We start from the raw sequence: 13,842 nt of genomic DNA, 5'->3' as shown, positions 1-13,842 counted from the left end.
TCCTGCACCTCTTTACACAAGGGACCAGTGGCAGCTTAACACAAAGCCTCCACATTCACCAGGTGCCTGATATGGAAGTCAGCACTGTGTGGAGACCCACACGATGCTGAGAGAGCTGCTGTAAAAGGGGCCCATGTGGCCCTGAGCTCCTCAGAGGCCAAGGCAAAAAGGGAAGCTCGCCCTTCAGAAGCAGGAGGCAGGGCCTCCTGGGGCCTTCCTAGGGAACACAGGCTGGAGGGGGCTGGGTCTTTTAATGACCTCTGGGGGAGAAGAGTGTGGCAAGGCCTGCACCGGGAGGCTCAGGAGATGTGTGGCCTCTGAGCCCTGCCCCAGTGCTGGGCAAACTTGGGACCCATCACCAATGGAGTGAGGGGTTGGGTGTCAGCTGCTCACAGGTACCAGGGAGGGGAGCTGGGATGGGGAGAGGTGGTCCTCAGAGACAAGACTGGGTGTCAACACCTAATCCCACCTGAGCTTCAATTTCAGTTATCTCCTACAGGCCTCAGGGAAGCACAAGCTGATGGTAACGGTGCCCACCCCAGGCCTGCATGGCGTGGTGTGGTGTGACGTGGCCCAAGGGTGTGCATGTGCATGGTTGTCCAAGAGCCGCATGGAGAAGCCCTATGAGCTCAGAGAGGCGGGAAGTGGATTTTGGATGCCAGACAGGGACAATGACTGGATTCGATGGGCAGTGGGCAGACATAGAGGGGTGAAGGGAACGGCGTGGAAGGTGGGGATAGCTAGAGGCAGGGAGGCCGCCGGGGAGGCATGTGCTGGGCCTGAACCTGGAGAAGGGTGGGTGGAATGGAGGAAGGTTGTAAGACCGGGGGCATCTCAATGGAGGAGCCAACAAGAAGGGGCAGGTTGCAAGATATTGGAAGCAACCTTAGTGTCCATCAACAGGTGAATGGATAAAGAAGATGTGTGTATATATGTATATACACACATACCATGGAATTCTACTCAGGTATTAAAAAAAATGAAATTTTGCCATTTGCAGCAACATGGATGGACTTGGAGGGTATTATGCTAAGTGAAATAAGTCAGACAGAGAAAGACAAATACTACATGATATCACTTATATGTGGAATCTAAAAAATACAACAAACTAGTGAATATAACAAAAAATAAGACTCACACATATACAGAACAAACTAGTGGTTACCAGTGGGGAGGGGTAATATAGGGGTAAGGGATTAAGACATACAAACTATTATGTTTAAAATAAGCTACAAGGATATATTGTACAACACAGGGAACATAACCAATATTTTATGATAACTATAACTAGAGTGTAACCTTTAAAAATTTGAATCACTATTTTGTACACCTGTAACTTATATAATATTGTACATTAACTATACCTCAGTTGTTAAAAAGTGGGGGCAGGTTGGTAAGAGGAGGTGGAGGGAAGAGACCTGGAACTTGCTGGGCTGGGGGCTGGGCAGCTGCAGCCTTTGTGAAGGGGCATGAGTGTGGGGGGTGATGGTGGGCAGCGGGCCTGTGGGAGTCCTGGGTGGGGACAGGAATTTGGGAGTGAAGACACCATCTCCTCCCAGTGAAACCGAGGGACGCCCAGGACCAGCGGACGGCACCAGAGTTCACAGGAGAGGCAGAGAGCACCGCGCTAGGCCACTGGTGGGAATGTGATCTTTGGCTGGCCTTGAATGCCAGCAAGGGTTTTACACTTGCTTCTAGAGGCAATGGGGAGCCATCGCAGGATCTTGAGCAGGAGTGTGTTGTGACAAAACCTATACTGAGGGCAGAGGGGTTCTGGGACCTTTGTGGCAAGTAGACACTGTGACGTCCTACCCGGTACCTGGTGCCGTCTGCCTGGCCTCCCCCAAGACACAAGGCCTGACCTGACTAGGTGGGAAGGGGGCTATAAGGGTCACTGCTGCCTCCAGATGTAGGGGTGGGTGGGGAGTGATGGGGAGGCCCTACCTAAACACTGACCCCTTGACTTTCACACACAGGGTCCTCCTGGGCCACAGGGGCCCCCCGGGCCAGCAGGGATCCCCGGAACCAAGGTCAGTGCAGATGTAGCTATGTGGTCCCCCCAGGCCCCTGTCTCCAGGGCCCACCTCCCCTCTCCCCTCTGCCTCTGCTTCTCTCCCAGCACCCTGGCCTGGCTTCTGGGGCTCAGAGAAAGTGGCCCTGCTCCTTCCTAACCAAGATGGGTGCCTTCTTCCTGGCCCTGGGTTCTCCCTGGGATCATTCACACATGTAAGCCATAAATGGACCCCTCATGACATCACAAAGTCCTGCAGATCACATAGCCGTTCCTATGGCCTGTGTGCATCATTTACACCTGCCCACTTGGCTCAGGAGAAGGAGCCCAAGACTTTGAAATCAGGCAGGGTCTGGTCTCTGCCATCATCCCTGGGCTGTGTGGCCTGGAGCCTCAGCTTCCAAGTCTGTAACCTACCAACTTACTATAGCCACGGGCTGCACCTGCCCATAGGGGCTGAGGAAATGGAGGAGAGGGTGGTCAGTGCCTGGCACTGTGCTGGACACCCAGTGGGCATCTTCTTGAAGCTCCAACTGCAGGGACCCAACCCAGGGCTGGTGTGCTGGTCAGGGGAAGCCGCCTGGCTGCAAATTCCTGCCAGGGGCTGTGGAACACCATAACCCCCCTTGCTGTCTATTCCCTTCCAGGGTGAACTCGGATTGCCTGGTGCTCCAGGAATCGACGGAGAGAAGGTCTCTGGGCCTTTCATTTCCTTGGTGATGCTGGTGCCTGGCGTCGGACTGTGTGTGTGTGTGTGTGTGTGTGTGTGTGTGTGTGTGTGTGTGTGTGTGCAGAGTTGGAGAGAGGCAACAGAACAGAGTGGGCTCTGGAGCCTGTGTGCAAATCCTGGTTCTGCCCGTAGACCTCAGGCAAGCTACTCACTTTCTGGCAGCCTTAGGTCCTCACCCACAGGTGAAGATGGTATAACAGGGCTGCCATGAGGGTTAAATAACTGTGTATGGAACACACTTGAGAGCAGTGTCCGCATGTAATAGCAAAGAGTCTTCAAGTGTTAGCTAAAAGTATCACTGTCGTTATTAATATTATTCCAAGTATACGTGTGCGTGTGTGATCCTACATAGACACAACAGTGTCCATGAGAACCACTTAACATTCGTGGGTGTGCTTTAGCACTGGGTCCCTCATGTGTGGCACACAGTGGATGTTACAAAATTGGTTGAGTGAGGGAACGCAGTGGCTGGAAGGGTGACTGAGGGATGGTTGGTTGTATGTGGGGCTCCCACCATTGGCTCCTGAGATGTGAGCACAAGGTTGTCCCCAAACCCCATATGCGCCCCTTGGTAGCTGCCCAGTCCCAGTCCCACTTGCTCCACCCCCTCTGCCCCCTGCCCCACCCTGCACCCCTGCTTGCAGTGTGGCAGGCCAGGGGCTGCCCCTTTACTGTCTCCGACCAGGCCCCTCTGCTCATTCATCACCTGGTTTGGAGGGGAGGACCCACAAGGAGGAGGCGGGGGTCTGGCTTGGCCTGGACTAAGCTCTGGGGACCTGCCAGCATGGGGGGGGAGGGAAAGTGCCTACTGTACCTTGTTCTGTGGTTTTCAGGGTCCCAAAGGACAGAAAGGAGACCCAGGAGAAGCCGGGCTGATAGGACCCAAAGGGGAAGCAGGAGAGATGGGCCTGTCAGGCCTCCCGGTACGTGGCTGGGTGGGCCTCACCCTACTTGCCCCATGTAGGGGTCCCAAGGTGAATGCGTGCCCCCCACGGTGGCTGCCAGGGGCTGGGGCCCTACGGTCCTAGTCTCAGCCCAGCCCTGGCCCACCGGGCCTTTGAAAGGAAGCTCTGGGCTGCCCTGACTCTGAGCCCCCACTTCCTCGTCTGTAGAAGGACCTACCACTTACCCCCCAAGGCCTCCTTCAGGTGAAATAAGGAGGCCCCGCCTAGTGTCCAGTGGTTAGACTGGGAGCTCTGACAGCCCAAGTTTGCATCCTGCTCCATCTCTTACTGACTCTGGAACCCTGCACAAGTGACCTAACCTCCCTGGGCCTCAGTTTCCTCAGCTCTAAAATGGGGGTGAATAAAAAGAAACGAAATTAAGTTATTTGTAGTGAGGTGGATGGACCTAGAGTCTGTCATACAGAGTGAAGTAAGTCAGAGAAAAACTAACACTGTATACTAACACATATATATGGAATCTAAAAAAAAAAAAAAAGGTTATGAAGAACGTAGGGGCAGGACAGAAATAAAGATGCAGATGTAGAGAATGGACTTGAGGACATGGGGAGGGGAAGGGTAAGGTGGGACGAAGTGAGAGAGTGGCATGGACATATATACACTACCAAATGTAAAATAGATAGCTAGTGGGAAGCAGCTGCATAGAACAGGGAGATCAGCTCAGTGCTTTGTGACCACCTAGAGGAGTGGGATAGGGAGGGTGGGAGGGAGACGCAAGAGGGAGGAGATATAGGGATATATGTATATGTATAGCTGATTCACTTTGTTATAAAGCAGAAACTAACACATCATTGTAAGGCAATTATACTCCAATAAAGATGTTAAAAATAAATTAATTAATTTAATTAAATTAAGTGGGGGTGATAATCTCCCACTCCTACGAGGGAACACACGGACAGGGCTGAGAATGATTGGCTAACGTGATAAATACCCACTGTCACCGTCATTTTTATCACTGCTCTTGTCATGCGTGGCTGGATGCAAAGAGCTGCCACCACTTCATATCCATTGTCCATCCATGAGGCTTACTCAGCTAGAGAGCTGGTGCCAGGATTTGAACTCCGGGTCTTTGCTTCCAGAGCCCCTGGCTGCCCCCGCCCCACAGGAAACAAACCCACTGATTTAAGGAAAACTATTTTAAGCTGCAAAGGCCAACTTATTGCTGCTGCCCGGAAGCCTTATGGGGGAAGGAAGGGGAGGTGCTGAGCCCCATGGATGGTGATTTTGGTGACGGACAGAAAGGGCTCAAGGCCATCCTATCCTGCAGGGTGCCGACGGCCCCAAGGGGGAGAAGGGAGAGCCGGCATCTGACAACCTACAGGAGAGCCTGGTAAGGGGGCTGCTGAGGATCTCTGCTGAGGGCTGGCTGGGGCCCTGAGCCTTGGGACACAAGGGCCACCTGGCCTGACCAAGCCCAGGGCAGGGAGGGAGGGGGAGGGGGAGCCTGAGGCCTGTCTTTGAACCCAAAGGCCAGCACTGGGCCTCCCACCAGGCAGTGCCCTCCTGGGGGCAGCAGGGAGCTCGGCGCCCACACCCAGGGAGTGCTCCTCCAATGTCCGATGAACTCAAGTGTGGGTGAGTGAGGGATGACGGGGCGATGGGTGATTAATCCACCTCTGACCCTTCCTAGGCCCAGATCATAGTGGAACCAGGGCCCCCAGGGCCCCCTGGTCCCCCAGGCCCCATGGTAAGAATGTTTGGCTTGAAGCAGCTGGGATACGAAGAGGGTGGTGGGCTCAGGCCCAGGGGAGGAGAGGATACCCCAGGGGGGAGGGGGCACATCAGACAAGGAGGGCAGAGCCCAGGTCTGGGCTTGGGAGGCCACAGAGGTCAGGGCCACAGGGGCCAGTGAGTGGCCTGCAAGCCTATGTGGCCACTGCAACAGGGCCTGACCTGGAGGTCTAGACCCAGCCTGATGGCCTTTCTGACCTGCTTTCTCCTCCTCCTCCAGGGCCTTCAGGGAATCCAGGGTCCCAAGGTGAGTCCTAAAGCACGGGTAGGAGCCCCTCCCACTTGCTGCAGGCTCACAGCCTGGACAGTTCCAAAAAGTCTTGCTAGTAGGCAAAGCGAGGGCCCCATGCTCGGCCCTGGACCAGCCCTGCATCTTCCCAGGGCCTGGCCATTCCCAATCCCCTGTAGAATAACCCCGCTGATGCCCCCCACCCAACACTTGGCCTCTCCATTCCTTGCCCCCTCCCCTAGTGCACATCTGTCTCTCAACTGCTCACACCTGGATATGAGGTCTTGGGTTTGGTGTATATTACATAAAGTCGTGTCCTCTGCTCTTAAATTAAAACCGTGAGTGTGGCCTGACCGTGTGCCCTGCCCCAGAGAGGCCAGCTGGCCTCCCTGCATCTCCCTAGTTTACTCTGGGAGAGAGCACATCTCTGCTTCCCGAGCTCAGAGGCCGAATGGGACCTCAGAGTCATGGAATCCCAGAGATGAGTAGGGCCGAGCATGTGGCCTGACCAGATGTGCTGCTTCTGGTTCTGTTTTGTCCCGAGCCCTCCCCGGATCATGTTTAGAAGAAGCAGCTGCTGTCAGGGATGGGGTCCAAGACTGGGACTCAGAAACGCAGTTGCCACTCAGCCCTGCCACTTCCTGGCTGTACAACTGGGCCTGTCCCTGCCCCTCTCTGTCCCTCTGTTTCCTCATCTGTGAAATGGGTGTGACCATAACCACCTTCCATGACTACTGAAAAAGCCCACATGTGAGAAAAGGTAAAGTGTGCACACCCACATTCTGATTATTTGCACAAGAAGGGAGCCAGGGCCAGGCCTGTCAGAGCTTGGAGTCTGTCCCTCTGCCCTGTACACCTTGGTTCCTGCTCAGGCCCCAAGCTTTCCTGTCCTGCCATCTGTCTGGCCCCCTTAACTGATGTCTCCCCTTTGCTTCCAGGGCTTGGATGGAGCAAAGGGAGAGAAGGGCATGTCGGGTGAGAGAGGACCCAGTGGCCTGCCTGTGAGTGTCATGAGCCTTGTTTGTCCTTAGAGGTGCTAATTTCTGTAACTGTCATGCCTCTTGACCCATTCCTTTTCCACCCAGGGGCCAGCTGGCCCGCCAGGCCTTATTGGGCTGCCAGGAACCAAAGGAGAGAAGGTAACAACCTTCCTTTAATGCCCCGCAACTATGGTGTCACTCAGTCCTGGGGGCTCAACCCCTGCACTTCACTGGTCCCTGGGGCCAGAGTTCAGGTTCTGTGGACAATTCACAGGGCTGAACTTCCCAGCAGCTGTGTTCCCAGCACCTCCTTCTCAGCCCCCTCACATCTCCTCTTTGTCTCTTCTCAGGGCAGACCCGGGGAGCCAGGACTAGATGTAAGTATCTCACCGTTCACTGTGACCGGGTCCCTCCCGTGTGGAAGTTTTGCCCTCATGCTGCCCATACAGTAACTTGATCTGGTTGGCTTGGATGTATCCCCCTTCCCCATGGCTGGGACTACAACCGACTCATTCCGCCCATGTCCCCGTTGCTAAGTCCAACACACAGCCCAGAGTAGGTGCTTTATTGATGGAAGGATGGATGGATGGATGGATGGATGGATGGATGGAGGGGTGGTTGGGTGGATGGTGGATGATAGAGTATGGAGGGTGGATGGGTGGATGAAGGATGGATGGTGGGTAAATGAGTGATGGATATAAATAAATGATGGATGATGGATGTAAATAAATGATGGATGATGGATGTAAATGAATGATGGATCATGGATCATGGATGTATGAATGATAGGTGAATAGATGATGGACGGAGGATCGTGGAGGATGGATGGAGGATAGAGAATGGATGGATGATCCACTGGAGTAGGGAGGTGGGAAGAGCAGTGAGGAGCCTGCTGCCATATCCTGGTGGAAGATGACGAGGCTCGGCTAGGGCAGTACCGTGGGAAGGAGAGAAGGAGAAGTATTCGCCCAGTGTTGATTGGATCAAGAGACAGAAAGCACAATTTAAACTGGTTTAAACTGACTCATAACTGAAAAATCCAGACGTACGACACATAGATCCAGGGCTCAAGTGTGTCAACACGACCCAACCTCTCACTCTGTCTTGTCTCTGCTTCCTCTGTGTAGTCATCATTCCAGGTCCCACATGGTGATGAGATGGAGCCAAGAGCTCCAGACCTGCATCCCCCTAGGTCCAAATCCTGGAGAAAGGCATTTGCCTCACTCTCTACTCTTTGAGAAAAAGTCTTATCAACTCTCCTTGGCCCCAGCTGGGTTCATGCTGAAATGTCACTTGCCATAAGAATGCAGTGCCCTAACTGCCCAGCCTGCTCACATGCTCCATCCTGGAGCTGGTGGTGGAGTTGGTGAATTGTGAGAAGGGAGGGTGGGTCCCAGGAAAATCAGGTAGCTATTGCAAGGGAAATGGTGACCAGATGCAGGCAGGGCTGCAAGGGCTCTGGCCTCCACCCTAGACTTTAAGGAGAAAATGTCACCATGGAAAGCACCTGCAGACAAGGAAGAGGAAGAACTCTAGACTGAGTTTCTGACTGGGAGGGTCACGTTACATCGATGAGGAGGGTCAGGAGAAGAAGACACTGATGAATCCAGCTCAAGCTGTGGACCCAGGGAGGTAGTGGGGGTGGAGCAAAAGGGACTCCATGCCACCAGCTGCTCACTGTGGCCACAGCTGCTCTCTGGGAGGCCTGGAGCTCAGAGTGGCATCTCAAAGCCACACCTACCTGCTCTACCTGGCAAACTCCTGGCACCCACTCCACCAGGCCCCGCTGAAATAGGGAGTCTGCTCGGAAACCTTACCTGACCTCACACCTGGACAGAAGAGCCCCTCTCCCTGGGACCCCATGGTACCTGGTTCAGACCGCTGTCACTGACCATTGATCATCATCTTCCGCACCCCACTGCCTGCCATGTTAGACTGTGTACCTTTGTACCTGCAGGGTTTTAATTTATGGAGGTGACTTAGTGATGACACAGAGAGGCCAAATGCCTTTGACAGAAGAACTTATAACTTACATTTCCCAAGGAAATGGCATGTCCCACATGTGGCCACATGGAGACGCAGCAGTTTTGGTTGGCAGGCAGTAAGGAGTGAGGAAAAAGCCTAGGCCAGGGCTTTTATTGGTGTTTCTATGGGAAAAGCAAGGCAGGGCAAGGCAAACAGTTTAGGACTGGCTAGTTTAAATAATCCTGGCAGGCTTTGGGCTATAGGGGTGGTCTCTTGTTGCCTGCTACCTGGTCCTGGCATGATTTGGGCCAGGGGAAATATTGACTTGGTGTGTGAGTTAGATAGAGTGGGTAGTTGGGGGACTGGTTGGTTTGCATCTGAAAGGCATGCTCCCAGCCTAGCGCTTTGCTGTATGTAAGAGTTGGCTACCCCTGGAAGAGGCAGCCCCTCCCTAGCCAGCAAGATTTTGAGGATATCAATGTATCATATTTCTAAAAACAACATAATAGATATAAGAGGGAACATATCAAATCTGGTTTTCTGCCCTCAGCATTCAGCCCAAAGCCCAGTTCCTAGTGGATGCTTAGAAATGTTGGTTGGGTAGATGAACAGATGGACAAATGGATGGATGTGTGGGTGGGCGTATAAGAGTTTGAGCCAAAAGCAGAGAACAGAGGGCACCATTACTTGGTCTGCTGAAGATGGTGATATAAACTTCCATGGGTTTCCTGTGTCTCTGTCCCCAGCCAAGCCTGGGCCAATGCATGCTGCATCTGACTTGACATAAGAGAAAGCCCCTTGCTAGCAGTTCCGCCTGAGGGCTTCCATCCAGAAACAGCAACAGTGTTCTACTTTGGAGGAAGCAGTGCTGGTGTCCTGAATGCATGCTTTTCTCTAAGTCATCCTGGTACCCAGCATCTGTGTCACCTAGGAGCTGGGGCTGGTCCAGCTTGTACCACGAATATGCGTGGAGGGAAGGGGCAGAGGTGGGTCGGAGAGGAGCAGAGATAAACAGATAAGCCGAACAGACCTCAAATTTCATCGTCAGGTTTAACCTTTAATCCTTTTGTCAGGGTTTCCCTGGACCTCGAGGAGAGAAAGGTGACCGGAGCGAGCGTGGAGAGAAGGTGAGTGAGGTGGAGAGAAAGTGAGGGGCAGCTGGAGAGAAGGTGGGGGCAGGAGGAAAGAAGGGGGGAGGCAAGTGAAGAGAAGGAGGGAGCAGGCAGAAAAGAAAGGACGCGGGAGACAGGAAGCAAGCAGAGAGAAGGCGGAGTGGGCGGGAGGAGGAAGGGCCGAGAGGCTGGGGTGCGGGCAGGAGGGCAAGGGTGGCTGCGGGCCCCAGGCTCATCTCTCTGAGAGGCATTGGGGGCGCCCTGGGCCTGGCAGCCACCGCCACACCCCATCTCCCTTCTTGCACAGGGGGAGCGCGGTGTCCCCGGTCGGAAAGGAATGAAAGGCCAGAAGGGCGAGCCGGGACCCCCAGGCCTGGACCAGCCGTGTCCAGTGGTACGTGTTGGCAAGACGTGGGAGCCCCAACCAAGGTCTTTGCTGACTCCTGCCAGGGTGGGGCCATGTCTTCCCTGTACTCAGAGCTCAGCTGCAAGTCCCAGGGGCCCCATGGGTCCCGCCCTGGGGGGCCCACACTGCGGGGCCACCCCTGCTGTCTCTGCTGTCATGGAGGCTCCTCTTGCTCTGGTCCTGACCCCTCCACGGGCGAGGCTGAGGACCCACCCTGTCTATAGAGAGGGAGGCCTGGTCAGGGACAGAGCTTCCTTGGACCTAAAGGGGGATGGGACCACCCTCACCTCTCTGGGGGTCTATCCCATCCCAGAGGAGGACTTTGCTGGTCTGAGTAGCCCCACACTCATCCCCTGCATCCCCTCCACATGCCCCAAAGCCCCTTCCCTTCACAGCCTTTCTCCTTTCCTGCTTCTTTACAACAGCCTCTCACGGCCCACCAGACTCAGTACCTGAAATAACCAAAGTTTGGTTCTCTTTTTCTAGAAGGCAGGGAGGGTTTACCTGTCAAACTCTTCCAATGGAGCTCAGAAAAGACAGGAAAAACAAAACAGCTGAGTTTTCATACTAAAACTCACCGGATACTCACATCTGGCCTTCCCCGCGGGGGACGTGGAGCCACGTTGTGTACCCCTTCCAAAGGGGGTTCAGGAGCAGGGACCCCTGAAGCCCAGTCCTCTGACCTCAAGTGGGTCATTTGGCCCTCTGTTCCTCAGTCTCCTCATCCATGCAATGGGGGTGCTAATCCCTAGGTCCAGATGGCTTTGAGGAGGCAATGGGAAAAAACAGAAAGAGCAGAGCAGGAGGCAAGCACACACTGAAAGGGCCAGGGCCAGCCCTGGGCCCTGGGCCAAGACTTCCCTTCAAGTCATCAAGCCTTTGTCTTTGAAACAGGAGAATCTTAAATGCGGAGGCAGGCGAGGGGCGCCAGGCTCCAGGGGCCTGGCGAGGGGCAGCAGACCCTGCCCTGCGGTACGCGGCCTGGCCTGCTGTGTGCCGTGTGCCGTGTGCCGTGTGCCGTGTGCCGTGTGCCGTGTGCTGTGTGCCGTGTGCCGTGCTGTGCTGGACATTCTGAGCTGCCTGTGCCCGCTGCTCCGCCCTGCCTTCCTCCATTCTGCCCGCCTTTCCATTCTCCCCCCTCCTCCCCACTTCCCTTTGAGTCCCAGCCTCCGCCCCTGGTGAATGCGTGGCAGTGCCGGGGGTGTGCTCCCACGTGTCTGAGATCTGCCTGTGTGCTTTGGAACGGAGTGAAGTGTTGTCCACTACGGCGTCCACCAGGGACGCTAGGCTGACTGACGGGTCAGCGTTTGTCCGTCTCCAGCTCCCCACCTCTGGACCACCTGAGGAAACCCGCCCCCCTGCTTGTGTCTGGTGCCTCCAGACGATCCCCACCCCAACCCCACACACACACCACCCCACCCCGGCCCAGTGTCCACCCTGACCTCAACCTCCCTTGTCTGCCACTCAGATCCAGACACAGGGACCAGGACAGGCCAAAAGGGAATCCCGTTTCCTAGACTGTCCTTCAACTACTCTTGGACACGTGCCTGAGAGCTCTCAGGCCCCCAGTGTGAGCTGTCAGAGCCACTGTCACAGCTGCCCGACAGAAAGCCATGCAGCCCCTCACAAGAACCAGGGCCAGGCCCTACTCCTGGCCTGTGGATGTCTGGCATGATGCCCTGTACTCCATGGTGTCCTGGTTCTGCCCACGGCACACATGTCCCAGCTAAGCCCGTGGGGGCACACTTGGAATAAGCACAGAGAGGGGCTGTCATGTCCCATGGCCTGACTACCCAGGTGGACAGGGCAGGCATTCGGGCCCTGCCTCAGTGGGGTCCGGTGGCCTCAGGTGGCAGCTCCCTGGGCTGCAGCTCCCTACACCAGGGGCAGGAGTGTGTAGGGCACAGAGAGCTGACCAGCCCCCCATCCTTGTCACTGAAACCTTCTTCCTTTCCAGGGCCCTGATGGGCTGCCCGTGCCTGGCTGCTGGCATAAGGTACCTTGCAGGGAAGAGTCTCCAGGGCAGGCTGGGAGGAGTGGGGGGCCCAGGGGGCCTCAGGGCTGGGTGCCTGCTGCTCCCCACACAGTGACTGAGCAGCCAGGTCTCCCCGAGATGACCCTAGATTTGACCCTCCCATCACGTGGCCCCAGGCCCGGGGCTGTGATCCTAGGTGGTTGTGCACAGACCACCCTCTTGGTCATACAGGGCTCACTCAACGCCTGGCCCTCCCAGTGCAAAGCCATCAGCACCCTCTGGGACTTTGTCCATACCGCCCCGCTGAGAGGGGGTGGAATCCAGGAGATTGGGATGAGAAGATTGGGGGCGCAGCTGTTCCTGAGGAAATGAGCAGGACGGGGATGCCCAGACCAGGGACAGGGCCTCTGGGGCTTCCCGGTCCCCTCCTCACCTTCAGTCTTTCCCTCCTTTTCCAGTGATCCCAAGCACGCATCTCACAACCTGTACAGATCCATGTGGACATTTTTAATTTTTGTAAAAACAAAACAGTAATATATTGATCTTTTTTCACGGGATGCACCACCATACCTGTGGCCTTTTGACATCTGAGAGTGTGCCCAGCCCAGCCCCAGAATGATCAGCATGTGAAGCTGCCAGGAAAGTGGACAGGCCCATTGGGGGCAATGTGTACTTGAGGGGCACCCTCAGGACTTGGCTTTCCCGGGAAGGAGATGAAGGTGAAAGTGCCTGGCTCAGGAGAGGCTGCAAAGATGCCAGCTTGGGCCTTCAGTCACCTGATTAGCAGAGACTCTGGCTGTCCCACTGCCCTGCAAGAGCCTGCCCTCTGAAGCTCTGGAGCCCAGGGTCCAGGCCATCCAAAAAGGCTCAGGGCATGAATGGCAAATGCAGCTGCTCCTGGCCTCTCTGGCCTCTGCACTCAGCCACAGCCAGCTGACAGGACTCCCACCCACCACTTGTAGCTGGACACGGGGAGCTGTGGGAAGCACCCTAAGGGGTTGAGCTCCCGCCAAGTTCCGTAGGCCTCAGGAACCAGCCTGCCTTCCGTGAGAACAAGTGTCCTCTGGCCAGGAGTGGAAGCCAAGCGCTGTGATAACTACCACATGGACCCAGCAGCAGGGAGCCCTATGATCCCCAAATGTGGAGGTCCCAGGCTAGAATGTCTGTTGTTCCTGTCTCTCCACCACCCACAGCAGGGACCTGATGGGACTTTGCCAGCCTGAGGAGATGGACCTCAAGCTCAGACTTTGGGTCTCACCGACCCCAAGGCTCCCACCCAGGGGAACTCTGGTCAGCCTGCCAAAAATGAGTCCTCCGGGTGAGCTATGCAAATGAAGAGAGCCTCAGGGCTGCTTCCAGGCCTGCCTAAGTAGGGCACCTATGCCCTGAGCCAATGATGCTCTGAGAAGAGGCTTCCCCACCTCTGACAAGGGTTCCCGGCCACCAGCTCCAACCCAACCACTTGCCTCCCCTCTCTGTGTAGATGGAAATTGTTGCGTGAAATAAACAACAAATGTGTGTCTTGGGTATGCCTGTCCTTGAAGACTGCCCCTAGCACCATCCCTAGGTGAGGTTTCGGCCTGGCTATTGCTGGGTGGGGAGGGATAAGGGAACTCTCCCTGGGCCAGAGCCACCCCAGAAACCAGAGGAAGTAGTTCAGGCTCACAGCAAAGATGGGGTTTGGAGTTAGGAAGACACAGACTCAAGGCCTAGCCCTGCTACATACCAGCTGAGCCTTCTG

General features: G+C 55.4%; 1 protein-coding gene across 1 annotated transcript in view; it reads left to right on the top strand.

Moving 5' to 3' along the window:
• COL23A1 (collagen type XXIII alpha 1 chain) overlaps positions 1-13,626 on the top strand; it is a 370,527-nt gene extending 356,901 nt beyond the window's left edge. Inside the window, exons 16-28 of the mRNA XM_082379589.1 lie at positions 1,977-2,030; positions 2,659-2,703; positions 3,575-3,664; positions 4,971-5,033; positions 5,334-5,390; positions 5,655-5,681; positions 6,602-6,664; positions 6,749-6,802; positions 6,994-7,020; positions 9,682-9,735; positions 10,028-10,114; positions 12,084-12,122; positions 12,560-13,626. Coding sequence (XP_082235715.1) covers positions 1,977-2,030; positions 2,659-2,703; positions 3,575-3,664; positions 4,971-5,033; positions 5,334-5,390; positions 5,655-5,681; positions 6,602-6,664; positions 6,749-6,802; positions 6,994-7,020; positions 9,682-9,735; positions 10,028-10,114; positions 12,084-12,122; positions 12,560-12,562 — 663 coding nt within the window. The 3' untranslated portion in view covers positions 12,563-13,626. The remainder of the gene's footprint in view (positions 1-1,976; positions 2,031-2,658; positions 2,704-3,574; positions 3,665-4,970; positions 5,034-5,333; positions 5,391-5,654; positions 5,682-6,601; positions 6,665-6,748; positions 6,803-6,993; positions 7,021-9,681; positions 9,736-10,027; positions 10,115-12,083; positions 12,123-12,559) is intronic.
• The last annotated feature ends 216 nt before the right edge of the window (positions 13,627-13,842 follow it).

The sequence above is a fragment of the Balaenoptera borealis genome (genome assembly GCF_965194805.1).
Source record: "Balaenoptera borealis genome assembly, chromosome: 2".
Taxonomy (NCBI): domain Eukaryota; kingdom Metazoa; phylum Chordata; class Mammalia; order Artiodactyla; family Balaenopteridae; genus Balaenoptera; species Balaenoptera borealis.
This window is presented reverse-complemented; position numbering and strand designations above follow the sequence as displayed.